At 49.7% G+C, this 16,774-nt stretch overlaps 1 protein-coding gene across 6 annotated transcripts in view; it reads right to left on the reverse strand.

Annotated features, from left to right (window-relative positions):
* Nucleotides 1-15,983, reverse strand: part of ARID1B (AT-rich interaction domain 1B) — a 327,483-nt gene extending 311,500 nt beyond the window's left edge. For 2 of the 6 annotated variants that reach the window (XM_083829044.1, XM_083829042.1), the window contains exon 1: nucleotides 12,851-15,982. In XM_083829044.1, the coding sequence (XP_083685170.1) occupies nucleotides 12,851-14,683 (1,833 nt within the window). In that variant the 5' untranslated portion in view covers nucleotides 14,684-15,982. Of the gene's footprint in view, nucleotides 1-12,850 lie in introns of all 6 variants that reach the window. The other 4 variants (XM_083829046.1, XM_083829047.1, XM_083829045.1 and 1 more) reach the window with 4 other exon arrangements.
* Nucleotides 15,984-16,774: the final 791 nt, after the last annotated feature.

Genomic DNA, 16,774 nt, shown 5'->3' on the forward strand with positions numbered 1-16,774 from the left:
TGCATTCTCTGTAATTACCATCTTTGGGGCGGGGGGGGAAAGAAAGTCTCTTTTCACTCTTTGCCTCAGTTTCTTTTCTATTTAAGAGAAGTAACTATGATTCCCTGCTCCAGAGAAGCATCAAGAAATTAAAACATCCGTCTTTATACACAGAGTACTTTTATGCTCAAGATGCAGTCTCACAAGGAGCACAAGCTGACTCAGTTCTGTAGCACCATTCAGAGAGGATGTCCTGCCCTGACCCCCACCCTGGGGGGAGCCTGCCCTGGCCCTGCAAAACCATGTTGCAAGTCAGATCAGCTCAATGGCTGACCTGAAAGCTAATCGTTCGTGGGTTTTGTTTCGGGGGATTTGTCTTCGCACAAATCATCGAGCTGATGAGGCTCACATTAGGACAGAAGGGAAGCAGCAGGGAGTTGATAAAAGGATGGGACCGGTCTTTTCGACATAGGTAAAGTCTTGGATCACCTTCATATGACCATGAACCTCACTACAAGGTGCAAGATCTTTTAGCAACACAGTTCTATGATAGAGTGCCCAAGCAGTGTAAGAAGCAGCTACAGAGAAATACAAACAAACAGGGAAAACAAACCACACCTTTGAGTTGACTTCAGTTCTCCCCAAAGAAATTCTGGCTTGATGGCTACACAAAAGGCACATGCCTGTTTAGTTCAATACATATTGTCCTGTACATTTACGTGTTTCAACCTTTCTCCTGCTAATTTTTTCTTAGTTTCAGCTCCTGATCCTCAGAAGTCAAAGCGAATAATAAGCTGCCTTTCAGAGGAATATCCACAGAATATCAGAGGAATGGGCAAAACATGTCACTGAATGGTCTGTATCAGATATAAATTGGGGGAAAAAATGCTGTCTCCTTCCATCTAAGAAACCCCAAAATAAGCACCTAAGATAACCCCATTTCTAAGAAGAAAACTACATTTCTCCGTATTCCTGGCACTCTGGCTGAGACAACTTGCTAAAATAAGTCAAATCTATGTGCTCAAGGACTTCAAGAATGTAAAAAAAAATCAGAGCGATCAGAAATCATAATTATTTGACTCTTCCGTTATGATACCATGACCAGCTGTAGCCTTTAACAAGAAGCATCTACTTTCTTTCTCCATCTCCTCAAGCGAAGACATCAACCCAAAGAAAAGAAAAAAGTTGAATTGGAGCAGAGAGAAGGAACAATCAGGATGAGTCAGACGCTTGCTTTTTGTAAAGCTAAGAGACCAGTAACTATCACAGGCAAGCCTGAGATTTCTCTAAGGAACAAGAATTTTTGCAGAGACACATCTCAGTCCTTTTAGAAGCAAAGCAGAATTTAGAAGTCACCATGCAAGGAGAAATGGGCCTTTGTTCTTATTTGAATTGCTAAGGCATTTTCCTAGAAGAATGATAGCACCTTAACTAACTTTTAAACAGGTTTCATTCACCGTCTTAAACAAACATCCCCAAAGAAAACGCAGTATGGTGTAATAACAACCAAACATTAATGGCAGCGTGCTTCCCTCCACGCCCCAATCTTATGAAAAGAATTATAAGAAATTCTGAAATTAAATATTAGGTACTATGAAACTGCACAGACTGCTTCTAGCACATCACATTCACTACTTAACATAAACAACTGGATGCAAAACGTTTTTCCCCTCTCCTCAGGTCCTGTCTTTTCTACACTTTCTACATGTGGTGCAACACCACACTTCAATTTTCACGCTGACATTTTCAGATATCTTTTGGGCAAACAGATTTTTAACTACAACTGCCATGTCAGGGGAAAAAGAAAGACTGTCCATGTCACATTTACATTTTGTCTTTTGTCTCCTTTGTTTCCCTCTTTTCCCTCTGTCCACTATTACATAAGAGCATCAGCTTTAGAGGAACCTGAAAAAAATGGCACCATCACCCACAGGTAGCTACTTTTATGACTCCTTCTAATCCTATTAGGATTTGGGGTTTTGTTTTTTCAAACCCAACTTAACCTCTTGCCAGGAGAGCTGCCTACGCAGGCGGCTGTCTAGTGAGCTCACTCTCCCCGCTGTCATTCATTCTCTACCCATTTTTGTGCACAGATTCCTTGGAGGACAGAGAGGAACAAACGCAAGTCGGAGGCAGTGATGGGTACCGGGGTCACTCAAAAGCTATCTTCTCCCTGGATATGCGGTCACACTGCTCGCTTTCACACAACTCTAAAATGGCAGAAGATAATATGGATGGCTTTTCCATCACTCCAATGAGTTGGAAAGTGAGAAAGATGAATTTGGAAATAACATGAAATTTTAAAGAAGGAAAACAAAGTATCACACAAGACAAAGGAACAAAAAAGATCACAGTGTTTGGATAAAAGAAAGTAGCAGAGCTCTGCTGAGGAAAGAAATGAGACAAGTACTCGACAACCACATTTCACTCTCCCTGCAGGCGAAAAAGCAGAGGAAAAGCCTTGAGCAACCACATCCCATAACAGAGCTGACATGTAAATGTTAGCATCTTCAGAAAAAGGAGAGGAGAGGGCATCCAGTGCCGTGACGCTGCCCACACCCTCCTGGAGGGACAGTGCACTCGGGCCCCCTCCGGCCTCCCTCCCAACAGGGAAGCTTCCTAGGGAAGGGAGCTTTGAAGAATTACGAGGAGGAATGGGGGCAATGCAGAACCTTCTGGGGGCAGGCAGTTTGCTCAAAAAGCACTGCATTTGGCGAGATCCTCACATTCAGTTGAACCCCTGAACGCTGCCCCAACACGTGTGACAACCAAGCAAAATGCCTAAAGTTTACAGAGGGTTGCAGTTCATCCAAGGGGTGCTCCCATTGCCAACAGCATTCGTACACGAAACCCCTGACACCTTGGACTGTTGCAGCACTCAGGTCCCACACTAATAATAATCTTTTTTTATTTATTTTTTAAAATATTGGCATCCATACACATTGAGAACGCCACAAAAGTGGCTCTCCAACACAGGGCAGCTCGCTCCAGATGCTGCCTCACCAGCCCCTCGTCTTTAAAGGAAGAACTCAATTAAGTTGGGAATTTCTCTTCTGAATGATTTTAAGTGTTTTCTTTTTCTTTGTGGTTGGATCTCAGTTAGTGTAATTGCTATTTATATCAAAACATTAAAAGGCCTGGTTATGGGGTTTATTAGAAAAGCAAAATGTGTTTTTAATACTTAAAAGAACCACAACAAAATGCTCTGTAGTACTATTCCCCCTGTATTTGCATACCACATGCTTAACAACAAAAAAAGCGCTCCGCGGAAAGTTAAAAATTCCCCAAATATCACCGAAAAGGTAGGTCTTGGAGTCTGTGAGGAGGAAAACCCCGCCGGGCCGGGCCGGGCCGGGCCGGGCCGGGGGGCTGCCCCCGGTGGCGCCCGGGGATGGGAGGGATGCAGCAGGGCAGGGCTGCAAACCCGGCCGGGCCGGGAGCTGGGGGGAAGCGGGGAGGTCCCGGGGCGAAGCTGCCCGGCTGGGGAGGAAGAGGAGGAAGAAGAGGAGGAGGAGGCAGGGAGGAGGCAGGGAGGAGGGAGCCGCGCACGCACGGGGCCGTCCCGGCGTCCTGGCGCGCCGCCCGGCCAGCGAGGTTGTTGAAAAGCAATAGATAGCTGCTGGCAGCGGCGAGGGGGAAAATATTTTGATCATGTGACGCCGCACAAGCTAACTAGTTTGCTTCATGTGTGAAACTTCCACAGGCGCTACCAACGCCACGCTTAGAAACGGCCCCGCGGCCCGGCCCGGCCCGCCCCGCCTCTCCGTGAGGAGGCCAGCGAGGCCGGCCCCACAAGGGCTGCGGGGTGCTGCACCCTGGTCCTGATCCCCTGCCCGCAGCCACCCCACAGCAGCACCTCCCGACCCCCACCGCTGTCCTCCTGCTCTTCAGACAGCCAAATCCGCCATCGCCCCCTCACAAAGTACGCCGAAGCCGCGGCACCCCTGAGGGCCACCCTCGTTTGTGTGGACGTGGGGATTTCGAGTGGCTCAGGAACGGTGAGACGCAAAGGAGTCAGTCACGGAAGCACTATTATTTTCCATAAATCACGCCTGAAAGCCAGCCATCGATACTAGTGTTTCATACCAACAGAGAATATCCAAAATATTCACGGCATAAATTGCTACGCGCACACACACAACAGAACTCCTTACATTCTGCCCAAATCAAAGGCTGCAAATAAACCAGCAGATTCCTTTGATGCTGTCAAAACAAACCTCCTTATCTTTATTTTTAACTTTAAAAGAATAAAATTTAAGAACTACAAATCCCGTCCTTTTGCTTTCAGAAGTAATTTTCAGCGCCGATGTTTCAGCATCCTGCTTACAAACAACAAAGTCTGACAATCTAGCCAAATAATATGATCAGTGTTGGGAACACCTCAGCTCAGATCCCATCCAAATCAAAAATAAATGAATAAAAAGGAGAAAGAGAGAGAGAAAGAAAGGTACAATACAGACTGAATACCTTCACACATAGCAAGTACTTAGGCTGCCTAATTATTTTCCTTGGCACTGTATATTGAAACAGCACTCTGATCCCAAACAATTAAAAAAGGCAAATATTATCCTTATCTCTACAGAGGGAAACTGAGGTATCCTCCAGTCAAAGCAGCTATCTTTAGATCATGCAGTCAGCGGGCAGCTATGCAGAATTCCCGCACCAAACCTCTACTTAATACCATTTTTCTGAAGTCACGTAATTTACTTGCCACGGCTGAATTCACTGCTTGTGCAAAAGAGGCACTATTCCATTTCAATCAATCTGTGAATTTAAGCACGTCCGCACTGGGAATGGTACACATGACTACAACTATGTTTTAAAACAGGGTTTCCTTTTGGGATTTTCTAAATCAATTCTCCTTCTTTACTCAAAAAGGAAAGGGAAAAAAAAAAAGGCAGCTTAATTTTCAGGACTTTCTGGGAAAGCACAGTCCCCTATACAGCTGGCTGCAGTAAGAAAGCCCTTCACATCTTGCACATCACAGTTACTTCACACTTTGAAGGTGTGACCAAAGCCATGCCGTGGAAGGAGCCTACCTGGTGCAGGTCTCAGGCACCCACCTGTATCACAGCAGCCATAGCTGCAGACCCCTGAGAGGCTGCTGCGTTGCCAGAGCAGTCACTACCACCCCAATGGGAAGCTAAGCAGGAAGGGTTTTGCCACAGCAGCTACTAGCCAGGGAAGCAATTTGCTGCCCGAACCTAACTGCACAGCCTCAACAGCAAACCTGGCCACATGGTCTTCAAAGGGCAAGAAACTCGATACAATAACTTCACAGAGTATAAACCATTTTGTAGCTAATATAGGTAAAATAAAAACCCACTGTCATTCAACAATAACCTGCTACAGAATTATTTTTCAGTAAGCAGACACCTAAAATAAATTCCAAGGAAAGCTCTCAAGGAAAAAGTGTAACAGTCTAAAGTAACAGCTTACAAGCTCCTACTAGTAGTTTTACATGAGAATTTTCCTAAACTTCTTGTTTGTTTTTTTTTGTTTGTTTGTTTTCTGAGCAAACATGCTAAAGGAAAGAAGTAACAATCAAAAACCCCACGTATACCTAATTTATTTTTTAACAGCAGAAGAAAATAGCAGAAAACTCCTTCCCCCTCACCAGCAGCTCTAGTAGTCAGAAAAAGGCCAATGGGGATGGCAGGGGGAGGCCATGGGGAAACCAGGGATACAGCCCCACAGGCAGGAGGGTGAGAGGGCCTGCGGCTCCCAGAAGCATCTCCACAAACAACCGCCAGCTCACCAGCCTAAACCCCATGCCTTTGGGAACCCGAGAGGGCTACAAAGCAGGGTAGAGCCAGGCCAGCAGCGAACTCTTAAAGGCAGAACACCGTTGGGCAATTTGGCAAGCCCAGGTGCGAAAGATTAACTAATAGTTGTTGAAATTGAAGAAAGGAAAGGAATAAATAGATTACACACCTCTAAACATGCTCAGTCCTCCTGACAGATTTACCAGGCTCACCATGACTCAAATGCAAGCAGTGATATGAAAGCAGATCAAACGCTGATAGCTCTGTACTGAAAGCAATTCCTCGCACACGCTGCAGAACCACCAAACTCTGCTGTGCACCCACAGATGAGCTGCTGCCCATTCAGAAATTCAGCAGCCTCACAACTTGGCTTGGTGGTTATTAGAGAATTAACATTCCCACCGCACTTGGAGCATAAATGCACTATATATCAGCACTCTTTCAAACCATGCATGCTGAAAACTTTTACACAGATTCCGCATCGGTTTTAATAAACATATAAACGAAACATTTTGATAATAGCATCAGGATAATGATCTTACATCAGACAATTTTCTAAATAGTTGCAGGTGCCTTCAGACGAAGCTATATAGGGAATACAGGGCTTGCTAAAAGGTACTTTATACTCGCTACAAGAACAATTCTCATCTGAAAAGCAATCTTTAAGCAAGATACAGTAACTGTGATTTGTACACACACAAAAAAATGTCTCTTCTCAAAGTTCAGAGTCAAAGGGGTGTAAGACTGATGCTTGCTGTTACCCCCCACCAGAAAGCATTGAAACTGAAACCAGATTCCTCCAAGCTTTTTCCACAGACACCATTAGCAGGATTTCTCTTTAAAAAGAGAAAGGTACACAGCCTGGGACAGAAGGACACCTTGACTCAGCTTCTCGTCATTTTCCCAGTAGGAATATAGGCAGCGCCTATGATAAAGTGCGGCTCTAAACTGAAAAGTCGCTTGTAATTTTCTTGTGCTTTGTGTTCATTACGCCTTGCTGTGTTCTGGATCAAATTTGCCCACTTTAAAAAATGAAGACCATTTGTCTGCCAGATAAAACGACGGGACTTGGTGGCAAGGGAAGTCTGCGCACGCCCCCCGCACCCCCCAGCATGTACTTGCACTCCTTACACCACAGTCATCAGGAAGCACGCTCTGCAGCACCAGCTGAGCTCCTGGACACTTGTTCAGCCCAGTTCTCCTCAGAGCTTAATTTCTGCGAGAAACCCAGTGGCTTTATATGGATGACTCTGAGTACATAATCATAAAACGGCGCGAGGAATACTTGAATTTCAGGTGACGGTGCCTTTGGTTTAAAGGGCGCCTATGCTGCGCTGCCACAACAGACAAATCCCTCGTTTCATTCAGCCACTTGCCTTTTCAGCTGCCTGAACAGAGAAAGTAAATGGATGCCTGTAACACTCACATTCTCCCAGAGCACAATGCAATCACAGTAAGACTGGATTTATTCAAAAGCTAATGTTTATGGCACCGAGGCCGTATTTATCCCCGAGAGAAGCGCGCTTCCAGTTGTGCCAAGGCATGCCTGCCTGCAGGTACGCGTTACGTGGCTGTGTCCCCACCCTGCACAACAGAGGGAACCGTGGCGGGCTGCAGTGCCAGGAACGCGGACGGGATTCTGTGCGGCGCAAACACTGCTGTGAGAGAGCAAAGTTATCTAGAAGTAGGTCTGGGAGCATCACTCGTCCACCGTCCCCAAAATGCGCTGTTCGCAAATTACAAAGGTATCTCGGGATAATTTGATCCCTAAGGATTCCTCGACGGCTGCAGAATACCATCCTGGGTGGATGTGGCCTTTCCAGAGGTAACGTGTTCCCGCTGGCCACTAAATGCCACAGTCCCAGAACTGGAAGAAAAACAAAAGCAATCCTCTGGCCCACCAGCAACTCAACCGCCGCAGCACTGTGCCAGCACGTGAGCATTTGCGTGTAAAACAAGAGTGCGAACGCGTACGACCGGGTAACAGGAATGTATCAGAGAAATTCAGAAGGTAGCCTCATGATCAGAACACCAAAATGTGCACCTGATGTACAGAAACCCTTCGGCTTTACCAAAATATAATATTTACATTTAATAACAGGCAAGGCTTCTCTAAAGTAAATTTTACTCCAATACGATTGGCTCCACAAGGTTTTCACGTTTTAAATTTATTTGCTTTTCTCTGCAATACAGGAACAATGCTGCTTGATACCACTTTTCTATTACCAGTTTTCAAAACAAATTCGAAAACCACTAAGGTATACTTTTAATTTAAGTCTAATTAAAGTCCTCATTCAATCCTACCAAAACATGTATTTAGCACTATGCAAATAGCCCCAAAATTGAAAGAAAAAGTTTTTTTTTTCCCAAGTACCTTAATAATCACAATTCTAAAATACATTCCAGCTAGCTAGCCTACCACAAACACATGCTACTGAAATTCTGAAGCCTTGAGCGTGCATGCACAGCAAGTGAGGCAACACTGCTTTACATATCCACAGAGAATCTTCAAAGCCTCCTGATAAATGGCACATTTTGAAAAAGTAATGAAATGTAACTCGCTAGGACACAGGTACAATCTTAAGGACATAATGATAAATAAACTACTGCCGTCCTCATGCTAGCAATGGGAATCTCAAAATACCGATGATGAAATATTTGAGACACAAATGTGAGAAAGAAACAGATCTATCAGTAGCTAAAGCTTGTTTTCATGGCATGAATTTCACCTCGTTTTAAGTTAAGATACTATTTCAGAAGGAAACAGCATCACCCAACAGACCGTACTCAGTAATTTCAAAAATTTTGTGTCACACATGTGACTAGAAAATTTAGTGACAGATTAATGCATTAGTGCTTCCTCCCCCCAGATTTGGATCAGAATGCCAGAAAGATGCTAATTGACTACTCGCTGGTGGAACTGTAACACGATGGAGGTGGTAAGACAGCGGACGGGGTCTGCATCTCTCCTCCTTTGCTGTACCCTGCAGACAGGGTCCTGCTGTTCAACATGTAGGCACATAAGCAATGCTACAGAAACCAATAACTGAACACCAAACCACAAAGTGTCAAATACATAGTCATAATATATATATAGATGCTACTAACTGAGAATACTGCTATTTGCAGCTTCTAAATAGAAGCTATGTGAATAGTAGGCTGTTTATTCGAAAACGCACAGGGAAAAATGTATTTTATTCTCCCGCTGAGACATCAAGAATCTATTTGCCACACTAACAGCTGTTTAATGGCCTTCAGACACAGGTTGGGCCTCCGCAGCCCCAACTTAGCCAGAACTCCCGGTAAAGGCAACCTATTCGGCACAAAAAGCTGCAGAATGGGGCACACTCCGAGTTTCTCTGTTGCAAAACAGACGACTGATCCACACGCACACAGACTGAGAGCAGCTCGACGGATTTTTTTCTAACACCAGGTCAGCACCCTGTGTTCCGTGGGTGCTCCCGGAAAGACCCAAGTTCTCTCTCTCTGTGTAAGGTGTTCGTAAACCTTACGCACGTGCACAAAGGAGAAAGAGGTACGTACAGCGCACAGATAGGCCACCTAACGTGTTAAGCTGCTGCAGCGCAAATCGGAGCCGTGGAAGAAAAGGAGCCTCAGGACGTTCAGTATTTGTACACTGCCAAGGAATTCGTCGATAATCAAAATAACTGAGTGACAAGGTACTGTACTAGCATCACAAAACTCCTCCACAATCGCATCAACATATCAGCATGAGCAAGATCCATCTGCTTTGAAAACGTGTGTTTCTTCGGAAACAAGAGGCCTCATTTTCGAGCTTACAGATCTCATCTCGCTGCTGGGTAAGGACACTAAATGAAACTGAAGCAAAATTTCCTTAAATAATTTAAAAGGCTGGACAAACACAGAATTCAGCGCAGAGTGGGACGCCACAGTCCTGAACATTTACAAAAATTGCCCACGCTGAGGCAAGAATTTCCTGAGCAAGTATCTCGGATGCTGTAGCCTACTGACAGTCCCCCCCCCCCCCCTTTTTTTTTCTGTTCACAGCACAATAGTTTCTATAGGCGTGGGGCCAATCATCATCTGCTTTGCAAAGACACATGACAAGTGAGTGTATTCTAATGTGTGTATACACATATACACAGCATACGCACAGGTGATTATCAAAAAAAAAAAAAGAGAGAAGCCTTACGTTCGAACGCTGGACTGAATATTCCCTCTCACTCTTTCAAAAAGCAATCAATTTCTCTACTTACTGCTACAACATACCTGGAGGTGGCCACTTGGGAATTAAAAACAAAAGACAATGTACAGAAATAATTGTGTTCTGTAAGCTAACAGCAAGTATTTATTTTTTATTTTATACAACCCATTTTCTACATTAAAAACATTAATTAAAATCTAAGAAAATCTTATCTCGACCGCTTACTACTTAGATGGAAAAATCTTATTATAAAGAACGCTGATGAGTTGCCTTTATTACAATTATTTTGAGGAAAAAAATAAAAGTAAAAACGTCACAGAATAGTGCCCTTGCAAGACTGTTCTTTCTAGGCTGCATCCTATTTCTTACGGTACCACAGAAAAAAAATACACACACAAAAAAAACAACAACAAAAAAACCTGTGAGAGAGGACATAAACCCATAAATACAAGAAAGCATTTCTAAGGGTCATACTGAGGACATAATGAATTTACTCTCACGCCAATAAAAATAAAATACTTTTAACAATTTCTGCCATGAGAAATAGCACTCTGAAGTAGCATGTGCCATCTCTATCGGACTACAATTTTCCCAGCTTTCAAAGGCACGAATTGTGAACTACCTGTGTTTAAAAGCAAGCAAACAATGCAGAATTTTTTGGATTAATTATGAAAGGGTATGCACATGAAGCCTTGTTATCTGATGGCTTCCAGTGACCCCATTTATCATTGCAAATTTTAAAAAGGTAAAAATCAACATTCACAAAAAAAAAATCATACTTCCCTGGAAGAAATAATACGGAAGTGGAATAAAATCTATAAAACATGACAGGAGTGCTCCGTTGGAAGTAGGCAAAGACACACAGGCAGCCTGTCCAAGGTTTCTATGATTATTTTTTAGGATTAATACACCAGTTGTGATATCATCCAACGTTTTCTCCAGGTTTTGCTCACTGAAGAACATACTTTATAGAAAGATCCAGCTGTCTGAGGACCCCAAAAGCGTCCACCTGCGTTTGCTCCTGCTAGTCCCCACTGCTAAAAGCTATTGAAAGATTTAACAGAAAGATCTCGTTGAAGGGAAAAGCAAGCCATAAAATTCTAATGCCCTACTCCATTTAACACGACTCACTCTCCTACTGAGAATTCAAGCGTAATCTCAGGCTTGTGTATAAGAACAACGAGATCAACAGCTCCGGGTGCTTCTTGCAGCGCCGTGGCCACGGTTCCGTCCCGCTCCCCCCTAACTATCTGGGTTCTCCGGAGACGCGGTGCCTGACAGGACGGCTCCTTTTCGCCTTCCTCGTGCAATACGTGCTGTTTTCTCACTCCGGGGCCGCAGCTACGTGCGGACGAGGTTGCGTTCGGTTAGGCACCGAGCTCACACAAGCGAAGTCAACGTTGGGGACGGTATTTCTGCTGGCTTACACAGAAACCTAGCCCCTTGCGTAACATCCACAGCCCGCGACGTTACAAATCGGTTTTCGAAGGGCACGGCTTGAGGCCCCCCCGGCTCCGTCACACCCGGAGGGGGACCGCGGGGAGGGGACCGGCGGAGGGGGGGGGGACCGGCGGGGCCCGGCCAGCGGGGCCCGTCCCCGTCCCGTCAGGCCCCGTCCCGTCAGCGGGGCGCGGGCGCGGGCGCGGGCGCTGCTATTTACATCGGCGGCGCCAAGTGCCCACTGGCGAGCGGGGAGCCAATCAGGCGGCAGATCGGGTGTCAGCTCGGAGGCAGCTGTCTGGAGACGGTTGCGGCCCGTTTACCTCCACAATTCAAATTCCCGGCCTCGCCGAGCAGCGGCACCCGGCCGCCGCCGCGCACGGCTCCCCGCGACCCCCGCACGGACAAGGCGGCCGCTCGGACGCCCCCCCCACCCCGCTTCGGGGTACCCCCACCCCCCTCCCTCCCCAAGTCGCCGGCCCCCCGGGGCAGGAGCCCCCCCCCCCGGGACAGGGAGCGGCCGCCAGCGGCCTGTCCGCGTCCCGCTCCGGCCGCCCAGGGCTTGGGGAGGCCCGGCTCGGGCTGCCGAGGGGTTTTGGGGAGAAAAAGGCGGTTTTCGGGGCAGCCGAGCGCGGCGGCGGGGCGCCGCACGAGCGCGGTGACTCAGGCGCACACACAGAGAGAGAGAGAGAGGAGGGGTGTGGGATGGGGGGGTTGGGGGGAAAAAAAAAGGAAAAAAAAATAAATTAAAAATATATTATATATATATATATATATATAAAAGGGGGGATCCGGCTGCTTTTAGTGGGCTTTGCGACGCGGCGAGCCGGCCGGGGACGAAACTAATTGTGCTAGGGGAGCGCGCAACTCGTTCCGTGCAAAAATAAATAAATAAATAAATAAATAAATAAATAAATATAAAAAAATCCAATAAATAAATAAATAAATGAGGGGGAAAAAATAAATAAATAAACGAAAAAATACCAGGCTACACGGAGAGAAAGGAGGAAAACAACAACAGAAAAAAAAAAAAAGAAAGAAAGAAAGAAAAAAAAAAGCCCTGCTGGAAGATAACGAGTATCATCCTGCGGGAGCTCTGACAAAAATTCCCCCCCCCTCGTCCCGAGCCGCTCCTCCGCCGGGCCCCGCGCCTGTCCATCGCTATTTCGGAGTGGAGGGAAAAAAAAATACTGAAGCGGGTTCGCCAACGGCCCCATTTCGGCGGCGAAAGCGGCTCCCCGCTGCCTCCCTCCAGCCTCGGCGGGGCGGTGCGCTGCGCGCCGCTCACCCGCGCCGGGGAGGCTGCGAGCGGCAGGCTCGGCCCCGCAGGAGTGGGGGGGGGGGGAATAAAAGAAAAAGAAAGCAAAAAAAAATAAAGAAAGAAAAGAAAGAGGGAAAAGGGGGGGGAGGAAAGTGAGGGATAAAGAAACTGAGAGCTCGGCACGGAGCCGCGGCGGATCGAGCGCGGGGGGCCGGTTACCTGCGTCCTGCTGATGGTCTGCCCGGTGCTGCCGGGGCTCATGGCCGGGTGATTTCTTTGTTGCGCCGCTGCCCAGGCCGGGCTGGCCGCCCCGTACTGGGCGCCCATGTCCTTGCCCATGCCCATGCCCGCCGCTGCCTGCTGGCTGCCCGGGGCGGCCGCCGCTGCCTGGGGCTGGGGCTGCGGCGGCGGCGGGGCGCTGGGGCTGCTGTAGTCGGGGTAGCTGCCGCCGTAGCTCCGCATCATGGGGCTGGGGGACGTGAGCAGCTGGTTCAAGGTAGGGGTGGCCCCGGACGGGTGCTGGTTCTGCCCGGAGAACCGCGCGAAGCCGCCGGCCGCCGCCGCCGCCGCGCCGGCAGCAGCCTTGCCGAGGCCGGCCCCGCCGCCGGGGCCCATCATCATGCCGCCGCCCGGCTGCCGCGGGGAGCTCAGCACCCCGTAGCCGGCCGCCGAGCCCCCGTAGCCTCCGCCGCCGCCTCCTCCGCCGCCGCCTCCTCCGCCGCCTGCCCCGGCGGCCGCCGCCGCTGCCGCCGCCGCCACGGCTCCCGCGCCGCCGCCGCCCGCGCCGCCGCCGCCGCCGGGGCCGCCGGGGCCGCGGGCGTAGGCCGGGTAGTGGTTGTACTGGCTGTTGGGGTACCCTTCGTGCGAGTTCTGCAGGGGGTCCATGCTGTTGGGGGCCGCCGCGGGGTGCATTATCCCCATCCCGGGGCTTTGTTGTCCGCCATGTTGATCAAAGCAAGGCCCGGCGCGGCTCGCCGTAGCGCTGCTGGCAGGGGCAGGGGCAGCGTTGCCATAATAGCTATTGAACTCCGAGACACCCGCCGCGGAGGGGCCGCCGCCGCCTCCCCCGCTCCCACCGCCGCCGCCGCCGCCGCCGAGGCCGCCGCCGCCGCCGCTCCCAGCGCTCGGGGGCGGCTGCTGGGGCTGCTGCTGTCCGCCCAGGGGTCCCAAGCCGGGGTGGTCGTAGCGGCCGCCGATGGGCTCGCCCATTTTGCCGGGCATCTCCTCCTCGTCGGCGCCTTTATTCAGCAGTTGCTGCGGCTGCTGCGGGGGCTCGGCCTGAGCGCCCAAAACACTGTCTTTTCCTCCATGTTGCTGCTGCTCCATGTCTGCACTGGGCTGAGCAGCGCCGCCACCGCCACCGCCGTTGTTGTTGCTGCCGCCGCCGCCGCCGCCGCCGAGGCTGCTGTTGTTATTCTGCACGGGATGGTGCTGAGGCGGCGGCTGCTGCGGCGGCGGCGGCGGCGGGAATTGATTTAGCTGCTGCTGCTGCTGCTGCTGCTGCTGCTGCGGCGGGCGGTGGTGGTGGTGGTGGTGCTGGTGGTGGTGGTGGTGCGGGTGGTGGGCACGGTGGTGGTGGTGGGCATGGTGCTGCGGGTGCTGGGCACGGTGGTGGTGGTGGTGGTGGTGCTGGGGCGGCGCGGCGGGGTGATCGCCTCCGACGCTCTTCAGCTTGTGGTTGGGGAGCAGCCCCGTCTCCATGGCCGGGCCCGGGTTGGAGGAGGAGGAGGAGGAGGAGGAAGGCGGCGAGGAGCGCGGAGGCAGCGCCGAGGAGCTTCCACCTTCCTTCGCAGCCGGCTCCGAGGCGGAGGCGGCGGCGGCGGAGCCGTTCCCGTTCCCGGCGGCGGGAGCGGCGTTATTGGCCATGTCCGGCGGCTCGCCGTGCCGCTGCCGGCGGTGCGGCACGCGCTGCTCTACATTATTCACGCCGCCGGGAGCCCCGGGAGCCCCCGCGGGGCTGCTGCCGGCGCCCCCCGGCCCGCGCTCGGCGGGCAGGCTCGGCGCCGTGCCCTTGGCGGCGCCCGCCGGGGCCGCTGCCACTTGCGCGGCCATGATCAGCGCGGCATCGCGGGGCTGGGGGGCCCGGCACGCCGGCGGGGGTTGGGGGGGGGGGGGGGTAGAATAAAAAGTTTTTTAAAAAAAATTAAAAAATGGAAAATAAAAATAACAAAAACTGGGCCGCCGCCCTCAGAAGGACGGGGTCGGAGCGGGGCCTGGCAGCGCCACGCGTGGCTCCGCTCACAGCGCCCCGCGCCCGTTCCCGCTCCGCGATTTCACGCTGAAAGTTTTTTTTTTTTTGTGCGTGTGTGTGTGCGCGAGTTCGGGTTTAAACGAAACTTTTTTTTCTCTCTCTCTCTCTCTCTTTTTTTTTTTTTTTTTCCCTCCTTTCCTCCCCAGCCCGGATATGGGTAGGCGCACGCCCGGCCGCGCCGCGCCGGCCCAGCATGGCACGGGCGGGCGAGCCCCGGCAGCCATCGCCCCCTCCGCGCCCCGCGCACCCGCAAAACGCGGACTGGATCCCGCGCCGCGCGGATCCGCGCCCCGCCGCCGCCGCCCCCGGGGACACCGGGGGGGGGCACCGGGAGCGGGCGGCCCCGAGGGGCAAACCTGGGGAGGCTCCGCTCTGCAGCCCCCAGCCAGCGTGTCGCTTTTCCCCCGGCAGGGAAACGCTCCTTATTTCACCGAAAAACGCACTTTCCCCCTTTTTTTTTTTTCCCCTATTTTTTTTTTAATTTTTTTCCCATTTTGTGCGCAGACGTTTCTAAAATTTAACCCAAATTCCGCATCCTCGCGGTTGTGTCCACATGGTCCAGCTGTCCCCCCAGCCTAATGGTCATCCGCGCTAATTACGCCTCCGCACGCGGGGCCGTCCCCAAGATGTTCCCCGCAGATCAGCGGGAGAGAGAGGCGTCCGCAGTCCCGTAATTGTTTCCCGAAACAATGTGATTTCCAGCGTGCACAGGACATTCATGAAAGAGCAGCAATGCACACACACACACACACACAAAAATCAAAATACGTCATCCAAATAACTTTCGCTCCAAATGGAAAGCTGTTGCTGATGACCTACATTTTTGAGCCATCGTTCAGGACGGCTTGGAGGGTTTTTTTTATAGCTATCTTACTACAAATGATACCCCGGTATACCAAAAAGTAATAGTCACACACTACGTTAAACTAATGAAAGCATCAGGGTGATCAAATACCCTGCTATGAGCGTGGATAGCAGACCGGGATATTAGCAAACATTTTCAATATAGCAAGGGGCTAAGATGCGCTGCTTTAGATGAATATTTCTGTGCACTCTGCCAAAGGTAACCACGCTTTCAAATTTCAAAATGGCTAAATAGGAGACTCGATAATAACGGTTGAGCAAAATGCGGCATCTCGAGAGCGACGCCGTCATGAGCTGGTAGGCTTCATTGTGCCCACTGTGGAAACATTAAAGAGCAGAAGCTTCATGCTCTAATGCTGAATTACCCACAAAGATCACTGATAAATGTATGAACAGTGTGATTACAACGCTTATTAATTTTATTTCTGTCTGAAAAGTCGGAAATATTCGGACTTCAATTATGGAGCCAGTTTTGGAAAGTCTCAGCGTTCATCAAGTCCACCTTGATAACACTTCTGTTACAGTTGTATTTGTCTTCTTTTGGTGCTCTTTGCGAGTGCAGAAATGTTATCTGGCTACTGGAAAAACATAGAGTGGGGGAAAAAAATGGTGAGTAAGTCTAGTGGGGGGAATCAGGTGCATACCCAAGGGTCATTACAGTCTGTAACAACAACAAATTGCAATTCTATGCAAACTGCTGGAAAGGGGTATATCATCTTTGTAGGAGAGAGAATAACAGAACTGTAAGATGAATTCATGCCAAATCATTCATCAGCTTTTGCCAAGAGAATACTACATCTTTGTTAGTGAGCCTTTTTGACATTTTCTCCTGGATTTTCTTCTTTTCGATATTCAAATGCGCGCTAATTATACACATTAAACCACCTAAGTTGATTTTTTGAAGTCTTTCATATGCAAATATAAATATAGATGTCTACTTGTGTGTATTTATTTACACGTGTACTCGCAAATAAAATAAAAAATCAATTACACACTTATACCTTAAGACATTTATATTCAAGCAAAAA

This window comes from Anser anser, assembly GCF_964211835.1.
Source record: "Anser anser genome assembly, chromosome: 3".
NCBI classification, from domain to species: domain Eukaryota; kingdom Metazoa; phylum Chordata; class Aves; order Anseriformes; family Anatidae; genus Anser; species Anser anser.